Below are 19,498 nucleotides of genomic sequence, written 5' to 3'. Positions count from 1 at the left end.
ATAGAGACAATGGATACGTTATTTTCTGTAAATGGATTTCCAATTCTTTAAGCCCCTCCCCCCTTCCCCGCCACCCGCCACGGAACAGCACCTGTCTGAGTAGTTGAGGGGTCCCCTTTAATTGGTTCATGCTTCCGATCAACAGGGAGTCTTTCTTACAGTGAGCATTAAGTAACTGCTGGATCACCTTCCTTTGTCAAAATCAGAAAGTAAAAGCCCCTTTCATCACCAGAGAAAACAAAAACCATATTGTGCCAAACTATAATCCAGACACTCACCACCTCAGTAGGAGCAAGCAGTAGCTGGCTACTTCCAGCTTTATCAGTGGCTATGGGGAGAGACTATAACAAGGGTGTACTAGTGAACCAGATCATGTTACCACTGTCATCTGATAAGTAAAGAAACAAAACAAGAAGCCTCGATTAGCACCTCTTCCCCTTACCATTGGATCAATGTAGCTGTGAAGGGCATTTTTGTAAGGTCCAGTTATTATAATATAATATGTATTAAACAATTAGATTGAACATTGCAACCCTATTGTTTAATACTGGGTCCCATGACTAAAAATAGTTTGTGCACACAAACAGGCCAACAACACCAAAAATGATTGCCCTTTGACATTACATACCAACTGCAGAACTTTGTACCTAAATCTTTTTAAATACAGCGGTACAAAAACATGGCTAAAGAAATCACTGAAGAACCACAAACTGATTTTAAAGACTTAATAAAACAGATACTGGAGTTTTCATTATAGTTGAAAACCACTACCTCTTGGGTTGAAGTGACCTCCAATGGGTAATATACATATTACCAACTGCCTGTCCCAACTGGGCAATCATTTTCCATCATATTTCTATACTGCACCCTGTTTTGCTGCAAAATAAATTTTTCTTCTTCTTACCTGAGCAACGTATGAGAGGTCTGAGATTAGGGAGAAGCTGTCCACCTCGCCACGTCCGATGTATGTTTGAAGCAGAATGTTGATTTTTCCATAGCCATTTTCTACCCCACCGGCAGCAGGGAGCTCACAGTAGTTGTATAGCAACTGCTCTAGCTCTTCCATTTCTTCATCCCTCACCTGATAAATAAATATGTTCATCATTCCGTAAACGTGCACACACAAACAATACACTCTCAGTCACAAAGTGACATCAAGAAATGTCCTTGTTACACCTATAATTCAATACAAATTTAAAATAGATCTTACAGCTGGTTTCACAGACCCTGATTAGCACTAGTGTCAGACTACTTTACCTAATGTTATTTTAGGTAAAGTAGTCTGACACTAGTGTTAATCAGGGTCTGTGAAACCAGCTGATGGAGTGTGTCCTGAGTATAGTGATTACCAAGCTTGAGATCTAATACAGGGGTTCTGTGATTGTCTCTGAGTGCAATTTCATCCCGAAAATATTGGTATTTGTAGAATGGACCAGTATTATCATTAAGCAACAGCGAATAAACAGACAAGGGAACACTGCTGTAAACACACCTAAACTATACTAACTGCACTCACTGTACAGTGAAAGACTATTAATAAAACATCTGTAACTGTTTGGATTTGTGACTAAGATTCATTCAGAAATAATGCTAATAAGCTGTTCATAACCTTTGCATTAATCAGGCTGGCCTTTTCCAGTAACTTTGACACACTTTGTTCACATACGATCTCTGTTTGGTCTCTTTTCACCTCATTATTTTAAAGGTGCCTGCACCCTCATAAAAAGGGACACGGAACAGTGTGCAAGGAATGTACTTGGCTTCATCAGTTACTTATAAACAAACACAAACAGACCCATCTAAAGGCCCTGTTAATCATGAGTTACTCCAGGCTGGCTAATAATGAACTTTCTGGAGCAAAGTATTTATCATGGACTCAGTCAGTGCAGGAAATAAAGAGTTAAGAGACGACACTTTGTCTCAGCTCAGTAGGAAAGCCTTTCCACACTGCTGCTTAGGTGGGATGAACTTTCACATCTTTTTCCTTTTTTAGCAGCTAATCCATTACCTATTGTACCTATTGAAGGTACGCTCTGCATTTTACAGCAACATGGAATACTTGCTTGTTCATTGGGATTTGAGCTGATCCCTCAACCAGCACTCCGGGTTTTGATCAATACTGCCCTTCAGCCATCTTACCTTGACCTGCTCAAATTCTTCTGCTTTGGACACTATATTGAAGATGTCGGCTTCTGTTTTGTGGGCGCCAAACAGTTCATTGAATGTCTTTTTAGAAAAAAAATAAAAAAATAAAAAATTACATTATAAACTAGGGATTAAAGCAGTGATAATATATGTATTTATTTAAATTCTGAATGTTAAAAATATCAGTAATTCATTCTCAACATCTTCATATTTCAAATACAGACGTGCTCAAATTTGTTGGTACCCTTACAGCTCATTGAAATAATGCTTCATTCCTCCTGAAAAGTGATGAAATTAAAAGCTATTTTATCATGTATTTGGTATGTCATAGAATAAAGCAAAGAAGCTGTGAAAAGAGATGAATTATTGCTTATTCTACAAAGATATTCTAAAATGGCCTGGACACATTTGTTGGTACCCCTTAGAAAAGATAATAAATAATTGGATTATAGTGATATTTCAAACTAATTTGTTTCTTTAATTTGTATCACACATGTCTCCAATCTTGTAATCAGTAATTCAGCCTATTTAAATGGAGAAAAGTAGTCACTGTGCTGTTTGGTATCATTGTGTGCACCACACTGAACATGGACCAGAGAAAGCAAAGGAGAGAGTTGTCTGAGGAGATCAGAAAGAAAATAATAGACAAGCATGGTAAAGGTAAAGGCTACAAGACCATCTCCAAGCAGCTTGATGTTCCTGTGACAACAGTTGCAAATATTATTAAGAAGTTTAAGGTCCATGGAACTGTAGCCCGCCTCCCTGGGCGCGGCCGCAAGAGGAAAATCGACCCCAGATTGAACAGAAGTGTAGTGCGAATGGTAGAAAAAGAACTAAGGATAACTGCCAAAGAGATACAAGCTGAACCCCAAGGTGAAGGTACGTCAGTTTCTGATCGCACCATCCGTCGCTTTTTGAGCGAAAGTGGGCTCCATGGAAGAAGACCCAGGAGGACTCCACTTTTGAAAGAAAAACATAAAAAAGCCAGACTGGAATTTGCTAAAATGAATATTGACAAGCCACAATCCTTCTGGGAGAATGTCCTTTGGACAGATGAGTCAAAACTGGAGCTTTTTGGCAAGTCACATCAGCTCTATGTTCACAGACGAAAAAATGAAGCTTTCAAAGAAAAGAACACCATACCTACAGTGAAACATGGAGGAGGCTCGGTTATGTTTTGGGGCTGCTTTGCTGCGCCTGGCACAGGGTGCCTTGAATCTGTGCAGGGCACAATGAAATCTCAAGACTATCAAGGCATCTGGAGCGAAACGTACTGCCCAGTGTCAGAAAGCTCTGTCTCAGTCGCAGGTCATGGGTCCTCCAACAGGATAATGACCCAAAACACACAGCTAAAAGCACCCAAGAATGGATAAGAACAAAACATTGGACTATTCTGAAGTGGCCTTCTATGAGTCCTGATCTGAATCCTATCGAACATCTATGGAAAGAGCTGAAACTTGCAGTCTGGAGAAGGCACCCATCAAACCTGAGACAGCTGGAGCAGTTTGCTCAGGAAGAGTGGGCCAAACTACCTGTTAACAGGTGCAGAAGTCTCATTGAGAGCTACAGAAAACGTTTGTTTGCAGTGATTGCCTCTAAAGGTTGTGCAACAAAATATTAGGTTAGCGGTCCCATCATTTTTGTCCATGCCATTTTCATTTGTTTTCTTATTTACAATATTATGTTGAATAAAAAATCAAAAGCAAAGTCTGATTTCTATTAAATATGGAATAAACAATGGTGGATGCCAATTACTTTTGTCAGTTTCAAGTTATTTCAGAGAAAATTGTGCATTCTTCGTTTTTTGTGGAGGGGTACCAACAAATTTGAGCACGTCTGTATATATATAGGTCTTGTAAATTGAACCAGACTGACAGAGGAAAGCAGTAGCTATGGTAATCCTCTCTGTAAAATAATTATAATCTAAAAGCACATAATGCTTAGCTAAATGCATAAATACAATATTGTTACTTTAAAATAGATCTAAGTATGTCATAATTTGAAAGTCATAGCATACAAATTATAAAACGCATTCTGAAGCAGAGATTAATAATTTCCTGCATTTTCCTAATGATGACAATTTTGAAAAACATTTTTTAGTAGAGTAAATAGAAATGTATCTGGGTGGAAAACATGTCATTTTAAGTATAATAAATATGATTATTTTCAATTAAAGTTGCAAGAATTTAAATTAATATTTCAGGTTTGTGAATTCATCTTTTTTTTATTTTAACAAAGGGGCAGCAGGTTCATTGTAGTACAGTGTTTCTATTCTAGACCAACGTGCTTTTTTTGACAAAACAATGCAAAGGCAAGAGATTAAGAAAGATGGAGATAAAGAAAAAAAAGTTAGTTTATTAACATAACCCTGGTTCCCTGAAATAGAAATGTAACCATTACCTAATGGGTGTTTACCTCCTAAAAACCCCGAAACCTGAAGAAGATAAAACAAAGCTGCTCAGCCAAGCCTGTGACACAGTCATGCCTGCCCGAGGGTATAAAGGACTGCGTGCACAGATCTCAGCCTCATTTTTCCTTCAAGTCTGCTGCAATCATGGACGCAGCAACCTTGAAGCAGGGTTACGATAATAACCTGGTGTTCCCTTTCAAGTACAAAATGTAACCATTACCTAATGATGAGTATATCCAAGCCGTCGCAATAGGCAGTCCTGACTGTGTCTGTTACCCATTTGAACAGCCTCTGCTTAGACAGGGCTTGACCATGGGACTTGGAACCATAACAGACAAAAAACTGTTCGGACTGCTGCTCTCTGTCAGACTGGAAAGGAGGTGGATGGAAAGCCTCCAATTCCACAGACTGCTTGACATGAAATGCTGAGGCAGTCTTTGGCAAAAAAAGCAGGGTTGGTACAAAGCATAAACTTTGTCCTGGCTTCTGCAAAAATGAAGCAGGCTTTCGCCCGCTTTGCAGAGGTGATTGCAAGCAAGAAAGCTACTTTCAGTGATGAAAAGTTCAGCTCAGCTGAATCCTAGGGCTGAAACGGAGGCTTCATGAGTGCATTAAGCAACATGTTGAGCCTCCAGCGAGGAACAATATCCTTCATAGGCTGCTGAAGCTGCCAAGCTCCTTTTAAAAATCACCCCGCCAAGAAGTGAGCTCCTGGGAAGATTGAGTCAAATTGTAACCGTTGAAGGTAGCCGGTGACAAGTTCCGTGTGGGCGTCTGCCTGTACTGGAGATTGGGCACAAATGAGCCAGTCATCCAGATAATTGCGTACTCTGATGCCAAATAATTGAGTACTCTCTGCATGGCTTGTGGCTTGGCCTGAGACTTCTGCCTTTGTGCCATAGGTTCCTTTGCCTTGTAGCCTCCGGTGCTGGCGGTCTTGGAGGCTGCTGGGGTCTAGGTTGCCAGTTTGCTGCTGGTTTGCGCAGTAAGGGTGGTCGCTTGGGAAGCGAACGCACCATCTCCTTTGTGTATTCCTGTATGCGGTGAGAGCGCTGAAACTTCTCGTCCACTGCGGGACCAAAGTTATGCCCTGGTGTAATAGGGGCATCAAACAACTCAGCTGTGACTGTCAGAGAGGGACCTCAGCAAACAGGACTGGTAGGCTATACTATAGAATACTATTAAAGTTGCCCAGCCGTGCGGCGAACACACTGGCTGAATAGGCACGCTTGACGATCACCTCCGAGACTCGGCACTGTTTGTTGGGGCAGATAGCGTCCTTGGACAGGAGCGCTAAATTAGGCGCCTGTACCAATGTGGTAATTGAAACCTCAAATGGCGGAAATTGGACCAGGTCCAGCTTCTCTGTACCAACCCTAGGTCCAAAGACTGGGAAACAGCAGGAGCTGTAGGCAGGTGACCCCAGGACAACTGGATCTCAAAAAGAAAATCCGGGTGCAATGGGGGGGGGGCGGCATGGGAGAGGTGATAGGCTTGTCATAAAAGATGGACTGCCTTCTCTCACCTTCTGTAGACCAGGGCACTTGCAAGCTTGCAGAGGCCCTCTTGATCAGTGGTAGAAGCTCTGCTGACAGGGAGAGCTTAACTGCAGGGGATCTGCTGTCTGACTGCACGTCCTCAGACGAAAATGCCAGCTCCTGTTCGCCTACCTCCTCAGAGGCAACGAGAGAGAGCACGTCATCCTGCTGCCAATCTACGCTCATAGCCCTCTGGGACCCCAAGGAGACAGGCGGTGCAGGTGGCGCTGAACGTTCACACAGTAACTCTGTGACCAGTTTCTTGGTGGGAAACTGCAGCCCAGAGCTTCTCCATCTGTTCTGAGTCGCTGATCGCTTGGAACGGCGACTCTTCTTATTCTTCCTCAGTGGAGGAGAAGTAGAGGTCCAGTGGTTAAAGAAAAGGGCTTGTAACCAGGCGCTCCCCGGTTCAAATCCCACCTCAGCCACTGACTCACTGTGTGACCCTGAGCAAGTCACTTAACCTCCTTGTGCTCCGTCTTTCGGGTGAGACGTAGTTGTAAGTGACTCTGCAGCTGATGCACAGCTCACACACCCTAGTCTCTGTAAGTCACCTTGGATAAAGGCGCCTGCTAAATAAACAAATAATAGAGGCAGAGGAGGATGAGGAAGACAGCTTCCTGCGCGGGCTACTTTCCCGGGTGTGTCGTCCACTCTCCCTTGGCACAGAGCCATGGGATGAGGATGCAGCCACCTTTCTACCAGAAGGTGATGGGTAAGAGTGCTGTGCAGGAGTGAGGAATGCAGAGCGCTCTGTAGAGCTGTGGGAGATATATTTCTCCAGCATGCGCTTGGAGAAATGTGCACAAAACTCACAGAAACTGCAGTTTGCCAGTGCCTCCTTTGCGTGTTCTGGCCCCAGGCAGGAAGAGCATCTGCCGTGCTTGTCCTTAACAGTCAGACTGACCTTGCATGTCTCACAGGGATAAAATCCAGGCATTAGGTAAGTATCAATGCGGTGTACAGTAATAATGTACAATGGGGCTGTTCAAGACCCAAACAAGACCAGCTTGATACGGGACCGGGATGTAAGCACCGGTCAGTAGTGGGTTGGTATCGGGTCAGTACCAGTTCAGTGACTAGCACCGGGCCGGTACGGTACCGGGTCAGAACCGGGATGGTACCGGTAGCACAGGGTCGGTATGGTATGGTAACCTCGGTCCCAGTACAGTACCGGGTTGGAAACAAGACCGGCATGTAAGCACCGGTCGGTAGTGTAGTGGTACTGGGTCAGTACCAATTCAGTGACTTTAGCACCGGGTCAGTTCTGTACCGGTTTAGTGACTTCAGCACCAGGTCGGTATGGTACCGCGTCAGAACCTGGACGGTACCGGTAGCACCGGGTTGGTACAGTCCCAGTATGGTACCGGGTTGAGAACGGAGCGGGTCGGTGACCTCGGTACTTGTACGGTACAGGTCCACTGATTCACAGTTACCACGGGTAGCACTGTACAGGATTGCCCATCTGTGCAAGCTACTAGCAGAACCACTCAGTCAGTACTCACACGAGACTGACAGAAGCCTGTTGGAATAAATTAACAGCCCTCGTAATGATAATGCAAAAGCTGTCACAAAAACGGCATCAGGATGCTGTGGTAGAGATTGCAAGTATTCACAAACCAAAGCAGCCTCTTGGTCCTGCGCAGTGCTGCTGAACCAAGCAGCTGCTGTCACTACACGTGTGCCACAGCACACGCTGCAGACAGGCCTGCGCGTAGTCTGTGCGAAAACAGAATGAGAAAAGAAAATATTTCTCAACAAAATACAGTAATAACATTTACTTTAATTATACAACCAGTTTCCTATTTTTGCCCATAGCCAAAACGAGAATAAAATAACTCCAGTCGGAGCTATTGCCACCTAGGGGGAAGTCAGCCAACTTACGTTGCTTGATCCCTCAAGGACTCAAGCCACTGGCTTCACGTGGGGCACAAGGCCGCAGCAAGACATAACAAACAACAGGCTGTAGTGCACAAATACACGTAATTAGTAAAACTAATACAGCAACTACTTTACTATCACATATAATTGGTGTAAAAACACAATAAAATGTGAAAATCTAGAGCAGGAAAAGTAACAAGTACTTATCTGAATAGGTTATCCTGTCAGGTCAGTTCTTGAAAGGAAACATGACGCTGAGATCTGTGCGCACAGTCACTTATACCCTCAGGGGCGGGCATGACTGCATGACAGGCTTGTCTGAGCAGCTTTGGTATAGAATATTCAGGTTTCGGGTCTTCAGGCAGTAAACACTGGATTAGGTAACGGTTACATTTCATACTTGAAAGGGAACAAACAAACAGAAACAAGAAAGTTATAGCATAATCATTTCAAGAATATAGCTGTTGTTGGTGTACCTCCATTGTGTTGTACTTAATGTAGTAGTGGCTAGCAGTTCGGCCTAAATCTGTTGAAGAAAAGTACCCAGTCCTCTCTTCAAATCGGATCATTCTGGCTTTGTCAAGCTTTCGTCCTGCCTCCAGGACAAGCTCTTGCCTGTACATCTCCAGACCAGGATCCATCTAGTAAAGAGAATTCATGGGTTACTAAAAGCTTTTAGTAGAAAAACTCCTCCTTCGTATCTTCATTACTTATGCACTTGATGCAGTTTATCAGCACAATGGTGCACTATTCTTATTTCGTTCTGTTTTTACTATATTTCTTTTATTAAGCAGATGTCTTTCCCTTTATTTTTTTCAATTAATTTACATACATTACACTCTGGTTTACAGTACGAATATCTAGGTCCAGCCAGTTGATATGCTCAAAAACATAAATCTGAAGAAACCATGTAGTAAGATTAGTTTAAATTGGCTGTATTTTCTGAGCTCCCTCTTTTTTCCATTAGGATTAGATAATGGCATTTACCAACTCATCCAAACTGTATTTCACATGCAATGAAGCATGATAGCTGCTGTTAGGGGAACAGGCAGTAACTCTGAGCTGCTAATACGTGGTATTTCGCAAATGCATTCGTCTATTTTTATTCTCTCTAAGTAAATAAACAGGGTGAGTCACAAAGACAATACTGGTTGGTTTCCTTTGTTTCCTTCTACTGGGAGAAAGTTTTTTTTACAGACATAAAGAATGATTGCCGTCTCTGGGCGAGGATAGACAAATATTTGCTCTCTCATAGTACTGTAGTCTTACAACAAAACCAGATAAACTGCAGAAAAATAAAAATACAAAAAAATAATAATTTACCTGGTATGCTTTGTGATTGATACCGTAGACTAATGGGTTGGCTCTCATCCGCACATACAGGTATGTATAGCTGAGCCACTTTACTGCCTCTTCTACATTTGTTACAGTTCCCAATGCAACCTGAAATAACAAATAAATGATAATATTTTAAAACAAAACAACAATTTTAAAACAACACCTGGCCATAACTTCCAAAAGACTTATTTAAATTAGTAAGGTGAGACTGTAACGACACCTCCTACCATTACACCCATTTCATATTTTCCTTTCATTTTATATTATATTTAGATTTCATATTGCATGTACCTTAAAGCTAAATGGAGGGCCATTTTCAAACAAAGCTTAATAAGGTAAAGTGAACATCACAGCAGACCGTGCAGTTTACAGAACCTTAAATCAGGCCTTGCCCGAATGTACCTCAGACTTTTGTCCATAGTTAGTAAACTTGACCAACAGTCTTCTCTTTATGACTAAATACTACAGTACTGATGAAGCCTTTAAATTGCTGTATTCTGGTGGAGCCTTTAAAATCCAGCTGTTATGTACCAAAAAAATTGGGAATCAATAAAGGGTTAATTGAGAAGAGTTAAAAAACTGGGAATCATATAAATATTAAAACATATACAAGGTGCTTTAACTTATAAACAGATATAAATACTGTCACTGAGATAATTCAAATTTGTGAACCAAGGCTATGGAATGTCTCATTTGAGCATTTCAGTCTGTAAAAATATGTACAATGACCTAGAGGGTCTTTTTTAGTTATTAAAAGGATGGTGGTATTTAGATCAGCTATAGTTTGAATCAATTGAATGGCCAATTATTTTAATTTACAAATCATCATTTTCAGCATTATTTATTTCCTTACTACTTTAAGGAAAAGCTGCAAGATAAACTTGACATGTTTCCATACGTATTGGGGTGTGAAACAGGAAGTTGAACAGAATTTCCAATAAGCTAAGGCTAAGGTCTGAGGTCTCTCTTTGTATTAGTGCTGCACTATTGAGATGTACCTGCGCTGGCCCTGTGGGCACAAAGTGAATAAACTAAACTAAGTCTGTCTCCACTTAATGTTATGTATACCAGTCCTTTGACATGTTCAACATGTGTGCCTGTGTTTTGCTCCATAATAGCAAACAAAGAAAACATGAGGTTATCATAACCCTGGTTCCCTGAAAATTACCGAATGGGTATTTACCTCCTTAATCCTGAATATTGTATACCAAAGCTGCTCTTTGAGCCTGTGATGCAGCCGTAGCCCCGCCCCAGAAGGATCAAAAGGACTGCGCTCACAGTCCTGACTGTTTGCTGTCCACTTCGACAAAAATTAAGCAGCCTTTCGAAATAGAGGATGTCTGCATCTCACTCACCCGCTTTGCAGAGGTGAAAGCAACCAAGAAAGACGCTTTAAATGATGAAAAATGTCAGCTCAGCTGAATGCAGGGGCTCAAAAGGAGGCCTCATGAGTGCATTAAGCACCACATTTAACCTCCAGTGGGGGACAATGTCCTTCAAAAATGTCCCCGCCAGGAAGTAAACTCCTGGGGAGACAGAGTCAATCTGGACATGGCAAGCTGAAATAGCTGCAAGACAGACCTTTAATGTGGAGGGGGATTTCCTACAAATATTTCACTATTACTGCCATGGGACAAGTCGTGGGGTTGAACCCACGAGGCAGACACCATGTCTGGAAGACGGCTCACTTTTACCTGTACAGGGAACACGTGGACGCTGCCCTGCCTGCCCAAGAGCTGCATCAGAGTTGAAAACCAGATTCTCCTGGGCCAATATGGGGCTACTAGGAGCACCTTGGCCTGGTCCTGCCTGATTTTCTGCAGACAAAGCGGGAGCAGTGCGAGCGGTGGGAAGGCGTATAACAGCTGCCTCGGCCACTGGTGTGCCAAGGCATCTATTTGTAGGGGTTTCCCGCCTCCTATTATGGAGGCAAAGGCAAATAGGTTTGTCTCTGCTTTCCTAAATCTCTCCGATGAGGCCCACTCTGTGCTGCTGGGGACTGCCCTTGAGAGGAGGTTCGGCGCCCAGTTCGTCCCTCCAGGCAGATGAATTGCCCGCAGTGAAAGGAGGTTCTTGTGCACCCACAGCAAAAGCTTGTGGGCCACGCGATGGATTTTTTTTCACCAGACGCAGCTCGTCCAGCTGTTGTGGCGAGGGTCTGTGGCTTGTTGAAACGGATCACAGCAAATGCGACTGGTAGGCTACCAGGATATTGTTGCAGTCCCATAACCTTGCAGCGAACGCCCCTCCCGAGTAGGCCTTCTTGAGGATCACCTCAGAAACCCGGTATTGCTTGTTAGGGCAGGCAGCGTCTTTCAAATTAGGCGCTTGGACCAGGGCAGCAATGGACTCCTCAGTCGGCGGAAAATGAGCCAGGCCTAGCTTTTCCTCATCATGCAACATGTATCCATCAACAGGAAATACAGTGCCTTGCATAAGTATTCACCCCCCTTGGACTTTTCCACATTTTGTAGTGTTACAACCTGGAATTAAAATGGATTTAATTAGGATTTTATGTCACTGATCTACACAAAATAGTCCATAATGTCGAAGTGGGGAAAAAAAATCTACATATTTTTCAAAATTATTTACAAATAAAAAACTGAAAAGTCTTGATTGCATAAGTATTCAACCCCTTTGCTGTGACACCCCTAAATAAGCTCTGGTGCAACCAATTGCCTTCAGAAGTCACATAATTAGTTGAATGGAGTCCACCTGTGCGCAATTAAAGTGTCACAGGATCTCAGATTAAATACACCTGTTTCTGGAAGGCCCCCAGAGTTTGTTAGAGAGCATATCTAAACAAACAGCATCATGAAGACCAAGGAGCTATCAAAAAGTCCGGGATAAAGTTGTGGAGAAGCACCAATCAGGGTTGGGTTATAAAAAAATATACCAAACTTTGAATATCCCCCGGAGCACTGTTAAATCCATTATTAAAAAATGGAAAGAATATGGCACAACCACGACTCTGCCTAAAGAAGGCCGTCCACCAAAACTCAGTGACCAGGTAAGGAGGGCATTAGTCAGAGAAGCAACCAAGAGGCCAATGGTAACTCTGAAGGAGCTAGAGAGATCCACAGCAGAGATGGGAGAAACTGTCCATGGGACAACTATAACCCGGACGCTCCACAAAGCTGGGCTTTATGGAAGAGTGGCGAGAAGAAAGCCATTGCTGAAAAAAACCTATATCAAATCCTGCTTGGATTTTGCCAAAAGGCATGTGGGAGACACAGCAAACATGTGGAAAAGGGTTCTCTGGTCTGATGAGACCAAAATTGAACTTTTTTGCCGTCGCGCAAAACGCTATGTGTGGCACAAAGCCAACACTGCTCATCACCCTGAGAACACCATCCCCATGGTGAAGCATGGTGGTGACAGCATCATGTTATGGGGATGCTTTTCATCGGCAGAGACTGGGAAACTGGTCAGGATTGAGGGCAAGATGGATGGAGCCAAATACAGGGAAATTCTAGAGGAAAACCTGTTTCAGTCTGCAAGAGACCTGGGACTGGGGTGGAGGTTCACCTTCCAGCAGGACAATGACCCTAAACACACAGCCAAAGCTACACTGGAGGGGTTTAAAAACAAGAACCTGAATGTCTTAGAATGGCCCAGTCAAAGCCCAGACCTCAATCCGATTGAGAATCTGTGGCAAGACTTGAAAATTGCTGTTCACCAACGGTCCCCATCCAACTTGACAGAGCTTGAGCAATTTTGCCAAGAAGAATGGGCAAAAATTGCAGGATCCAGATGTGCAAAGCTAGTAGAGACTTGCTCAAAAAGACTCACAGCTGTAATTGCTGCCAAAGGTGCTTCTACCAAGTATTGACTCAGGGGGGTGAATACTTATGCAACCAACAAATGTCTTTTTTTTTTTTTAATTAACTTTTGTGTCACAAAAATTTTTTTTTTGCACCTTCAAAGTGTTAAGTATGTTGTGTAAATCAAATGGTAAAAATCCCAATTAAATCCATTTTAATTCCAGGTTGTAACACTACAAAATGTGGAAAAGTCCAAGGGGGGTGAATACCTATGCAAGGCACTGTAGCAGGAGCTATTGCCAGATGGTCCCAGGAGGATTTAGATTCCATGGAGGAAATCCGGGTGAACTGGGGGGTTTATGGGAGAGGTGGTAAGCTCCTCATCAAAGATGGATTGCCTTATTTCCCCTGCTGTAGGCCAGGGCACTTGCAAAGTTGCAGTGGCCCTCGAAGAACGGCATGAACGCTGCTGACAGGGGGGGCTTTACCGCTGGGGACGTGCTGTCTCACGCCACGTACTCAGATGGGAACATCAGCTCCTGATCAACCGCCTCCTCAGAGACAGTATGTCCTCACATGGCCAATCTGCGCTTGCAACCCCATGGGGCCCCAAGGGGCAGGTGGGGCTGGTGGCGCCAAGCGCTCCTGCAGCAACTACGTGAGGATTGTTCCCTGATGGGAAACAGCTGCCCAGATTTTCTCCATCTGCTCTGAGTCTGCCGATCACCTTAGGCAGATTATCCTTGCATGTCTCACAGGGATGAAACCTGGTCATGATGCGAGGAGCAAGCAATGCAATGTACAGTATACAGTTGTTCCCTCAAACTGTTTACATGTAATCGATCGGGCGTGTCAAGACCCGAGCGGGACCGGTTCGGTGCATTTAACACCCAGTTGGTACTAGTTGAGAACCGTTTCAGTACTAGTTCGGAACCAGGCCGGTTCGGTGGCTTTGGCACCGTTCTAGGCCGGGTCGGTACCGGTTCAGTAACGGGTCCGGTTACTTTAGCACCGGGTCGGTACAGGGATGGTACCGGTTCAGTGACTTCACCACCGGGTCGGTGGCTATAGCACCGGGTCAGTACCGGGATGGTACTGGTACCAGTGCGGTAAACCTCGGCCGCAGTTCGGTGACCTCGGTAAGGGCAGTACGGGTCCACCTGGTCGCAGTTACCGCGGGTGGCAACGTACAGGCAATGTACAGCCCACTCAGTCAGTACCAACACGAGACAGAGCTTGTGAATAAACTAACAGCCTTCGCAATGGTGATGCTAATAGCTGTTCACCAAAGCGTCACTGAGATACCGTGGTTATAAAACAACCAACAAAAATCCAAAGCTAGTATCTCGGTCCTGCGCAGCGCTACTGAGCCCAGCAGCTGCTCTTACTATATGCGAGTCAAGCACCACGTTACAGACAGGCCTCTGCGTAATATCTGTAAAACAGAAATGAAGCAACAAGAAAAAATTCTGTTTTAAAAAACAGTAATTAAAATAAATTACAATTATATAAAAAAATATATATAGCCATCACGTATTGGCAAAGCAACAAAAATGAGACAAATAATAAGTTCCAGCTGGAGCAATGCAGCCTAGGGGAGCACACAATCAGCCGACTTATGATTCTGGGTCCCTGGGAAGGAGTAACGAGCCGCTGGCTTACTTGTGGGGCACAAGGCCACAGTGGGATGTAACCAGCAACAGGTTGCAAATAAGCAAAAATAGAAAAACTATTTCAGCGATTTGCTTCATATCACATTAAAAAAATGTGTAAAAACACATAAAATGCGAAATATATACGGATATAAGGAATAATTGTACTTATCTGAACAAGGCTCTCAGTCAGGTCAGTCTTGAAAGGAAAAATGGTGCTGAGATCTGTGAGCGCAGTCCTCTTGATCCCTTGGGGGAGAGGTTACCACTGCATCACAGACTCAAAAGAGCAGCTTTGGTATACAATATTCATGATTCGGGTCTTTAGGAGGTAAATACCCATTTGGTAATGGTTACATTTTGTACTTATTAGGGAACTGTTTGTCTTTTTTTGTGTCTTTACAGCCGTGCTTTCATTCAAATCAAGCATATACTGTCACCTCTTACTGACTTGCTGAATGCATTAAATAAGTCTGCCTCAGTGATAACCTGCAGAAGCACGACTAAAGCTGTGCAGGAAAGCCCAAATCACAGCAATTTGCCCTGATGCACTGCATAGAACCAGGTTAATGTTTTATTAATGACAAATGGATTTCAAAGGCAACATTTTTGGTGAAATACAAACATTGCAGAAATCTTTTGATTGCATTTTGTCTTAATAAATAATTTTAAAAAATGCATATATTAAATGGATGGGTAGACGTCATGTAACAAGGCATAACTTTAACATTATAGCCGTATGTTTCACATCCTCAGAGACTAAACAAAAAAAACATCCTGTTCAAATGCTATCTGAAGCACTGTGTCCTTGAGTCGTACGTTGTATTGTCAAAGATGCACTTTTACAGTAAAATATCTCATGCATTAAACATTAAGTTGAAATGTGGAAAGAAACTCTGAATATATGCTATAGCCTCAGGGTTTACCACTTTCATACTACTGGGCTGAAAGTAGGCAAGTCATATTATAGTAAAACTGGAAACTGATGCAAAGTAATTAAAAGTAATTCTGCAGATATAATGCAGATCATAACTGAAATTTCACTGAATTATTTAAGATTGGTTATGGTTTTGATCTGAAGAACATAACAGTTTTGCTATATAAAATATTGCTTGAGAATATTTTGTACTATATTTTTATACATACTATTTACCTACTGTCTAATCATTTAGGATTTCCCTAATTGCAAAAGAATGTCCATCAATAATAATATATACTGTGACTAAAGTAAGAATGTCATATCTGTTTATTTAATGTTTATGTAATAATTAATTTTAACCCATTTCTAGAATTCTGTTTTACCTGCAATATGTTCACTTGTAAATTATGTTAAATAAATCAAGATCTATTTGATTGTCTTTTTCAATTTTTTTTTTTTAAATCACCCAAAACTGGTACAATAACCAAACCTTTGATTTGATCTTGTATTTACTGCCTGTTTTTCATACATCCCCCTGCTATGTGTATTTGCATGCAGCTCACTCTACTTGAATCAACAGAAAAGTAAATTTGCAAACACATTTCAAAATCAGTTGGTGTTTCACTCCATTACCTAAATAAGCAAATCTCATAATGTATTCTCCCTGCAAAAACAGTACTGGCTGTATTAACCACAAGAGCCGTTGAAAATCATTATGGCCGGTTGTTTCTTTTAGTTTGTATCCTTTTCTAGATTGGATGTGTTTGAATATTCTCCTAAAACAATACCGTTTCATTTACAGCTGACAGTTTAATCTTCACCAATTCCCCACATTCTCTTTTACAAGCAACTACAGAATAATTCTACAAAAAAATATATATATTTCTAATATTTTACATACATTTTATTAAGCACAACTTCCCTACCTCTTGCCACATGACACAAAAAAAGATTTTTTGTTTGAATGAAAGCTAAACGCAAACATTAGCAAAAGGATCAAAACGGCTAATTATTATTATTATTATTATTATTATTATTATTATTATTATTATTATTATTATTATGTACTACTTCCAACACAATTATATGCAGCTATATACAGTACAGCTTGCTTCAATTTTTGTATTATGATTTTATATTGTGTTTTGGGTATTTTTTTTTTTTTCCCTCAAAAGTAAATACAGTGAAATCATTTTAGTATTAAGACAAACAACCTAATTATTTTCTCAATTCAACCTCTAAATCACACTATAAGATAATACATGTCAAAAGGATAAATTCGTCCTTTAGTTTGCCCTATTCCACCTCTGCCCTGATGACTATAACCCAGGCAAAAGGGAATGTGAATTTGACATGACCTGAAGAGTGAGGTGCATTAGTGCCAGGTCCTGATGTCCTTTCTCCTGGAGTGATCTTTTGGGTTGGATTTAGACCACACAGATGAAAAGCTAATTAAAAAGGGCCATATACAAAAAAATAATATAATCAAAAATATATTATGGAAATAAAAAAATATATTTTTGGGTCTGTGCTTTCAATTCATTAACAGTATCTTTCATAATGTATGTATTTACTAGAAAGCAGCACCATATACATTGTATTATAAATGCAAATGATAGAAATCTGAAATAACTGGTACTGTAGTTGACCACATCTATGCCAGAGGACAAACCATTTCCAATCTTGGAGTGCCACCTAGTGGTATTATATTTGTTGTACTGGCTACAAACCTGCCCACTGCTGCCACCTGGTGACGATAAAGAGTGTATTTTTTTATTATTGTTTTAGCTTTTTTGGGCACTCTTTTTTTAATCATATCAATGTATAATAAATGCATGTGAATTTATAAGTAAACTAGGCCAAATTGTGCTCAACTTTTGCTTTAATGCAAAGTTAGCACCAGCTTATATATACCAACAATTCAATTGTTATCCTAGTTGGGGTTACAGTCTGCAGAGTTTGAATTTCTTTTAGCATGTTTGCCATTTTCTGTCTCTTAAGAACCCACTGGTTGTGGCATGGGTCTTTTAGCCAACAAGGCTGGAAAAATCTGAGCTACTGTGTACCTTTAAAATACTAAATCCCTTGCCGGCATTTGTTACCAGTTGCTACATTTTAAAAGAGAAAAGTTATACAGTACCTCAGCATTCAGATTGTCTGCCAGGCTCCCCAGAAACTGACTTTCAATGGGGTTTTGCTGAGTAAGCAGAGTTAGGTAATGGCTCAGCTTTTCATGAGTTGTGATGATGATGCCTTCTCCATATTTATCAAACTGGGGTCGACCAGCACGTCCAAATATTTGCATAACATCCAAAATTCCCAAATCAACCAATGTTCCTCTCTTGGCATCATAGATCTGTGTGCCCTGTTTTTTAAAAAAAAAATATATTTATTTATAGAGAGAGAGAGAGAGAGAGAGAGAGAGAGAGAGAGAGAGAGAGAGAGAGAGAGAGAGAGAGAGAGAGAGAGAGAGAGAGAGAGAGAGAGAGAGAGAGAGAGAGAGAGAGAGAGAGAGAGAGAGAGAGAGAGAGAGAGAGAGAGGCACACATACACACACACACACACAACAACAATGGTGTAACATCATGAACTTAAATGAATGTTGTGATGTAACATTCAGGTGCCTATAAAAAGGTTAACATAGCATCAAATGTCCTTTGATAGTGTAAGAAATTTTTTTTGTTCCTTGATTATTATTTTTTTTTTATATTTTTTTATTTCTTAGCAGACGCCCTTATCCAGGGTGACTTACAATTGTTACAAGATATCACATTATTTTTACATACAATTACATTATTTTCTTTACACATTATTTTTACATACAATTACCCATTTATACAGTTGGGTTTTTACTGGAGCAATCTAGGTAAAGTACCTTGCTCAAGGGTACAGCAGCAGTGTCCCCACCAGGGATTGAACCCACGACCCTCCGGTCAAGAGTCCAGAGCCCTAACCGCTACTCCACACTGCTGCATTCATTACTATGTTTAGTAGTTCTTTAGCACACGTCAAAAACAATAAGATTGAATCTCTTTTAATAAGGCACAAGAGTCTTAACAGCAGTATCGTTAGTATACAATGCAAGCTACACACAACAAATGCAGCTTGAAAACAAAATGTTAAGAGAGAATAGATGTCAGGATGCTAGAAAGCCCATTCCTTTAGTTCAAAGGGAAATGAAGCTAAGGATGTCTAGCATCTGTCAGTTTGAGTGACGGTGAGTGATGTACCCTGCAGTACATCAGAGCACCTTGCCAGGGGAAAGGGGGACTTCTGGTGAGCACCTTCACATCTCAATTAGAAACAACAATGAGAGACTGCCTGGGCTGCAGCACTGCTGTGTGGGGGCTGACTGGCATTACATACTGTAGAGAATGCTACTTTAGACCGCATTGTCTTTGTAAGATTCTCAGCATGAATCTAATGCCGAAACTTCAAATACTACTTGATTAAACTTTCTATATTCAGCAATGCAGATCTGTTTACACCACCTTTGTAAAAGTCTGTTTCAGGGCAATGTATTGCATTTGAAGTATTATCAATTTTAATATTGTTATATTCTCACCAATAGAAAGATTTTCATAAACGCTGATGCCTATATGAGCATATGTACCCAGAGTGCTTACTTTTTATAATAAATGACCATGAAATGAAAAACTTCAATACAACATACTATATATTTCCTGATACAGCTTTAAATATAAAACCACAGCATGACAAAATGAAGTAGATAACCTTAACCTATGTCCACCCTGTACTAGTGAAATTTGTAAGGCTGGACAGACAAGTCTCTTCATATTTCCTCAAGATTCTGAAACTGTCAGTACCTTGTGCAAAATATCATCTAACCA

At 41.4% G+C, this 19,498-nt stretch overlaps 1 protein-coding gene across 2 annotated transcripts in view; it reads right to left on the bottom strand.

Moving 5' to 3' along the window:
• The window catches only part of ascc3 (activating signal cointegrator 1 complex subunit 3), a 265,685-nt gene that overhangs the window by 67,445 nt on the left and 178,742 nt on the right, over nt 1–19,498 (bottom strand). For both annotated transcript variants that reach the window (XM_059024632.1, XM_034003889.3), the window contains exons 16-20: nt 17,788–18,012; nt 9,298–9,417; nt 8,451–8,615; nt 2,140–2,226; nt 905–1,081 (exon numbers count right to left, since the gene is read on the bottom strand). In XM_059024632.1, coding sequence (XP_058880615.1) covers nt 905–1,081; nt 2,140–2,226; nt 8,451–8,615; nt 9,298–9,417; nt 17,788–18,012 — 774 coding nt within the window. The remainder of the gene's footprint in view (nt 1–904; nt 1,082–2,139; nt 2,227–8,450; nt 8,616–9,297; nt 9,418–17,787; nt 18,013–19,498) is intronic.

The sequence above is a fragment of the Acipenser ruthenus genome, chromosome 5, assembly GCF_902713425.1.
Source record: "Acipenser ruthenus chromosome 5, fAciRut3.2 maternal haplotype, whole genome shotgun sequence".
Lineage (NCBI taxonomy): Eukaryota > Metazoa > Chordata > Actinopteri > Acipenseriformes > Acipenseridae > Acipenser > Acipenser ruthenus.
Note: the sequence above shows the minus strand (reverse complement) of the source record. Positions and strands in the feature narration are given on the sequence as shown.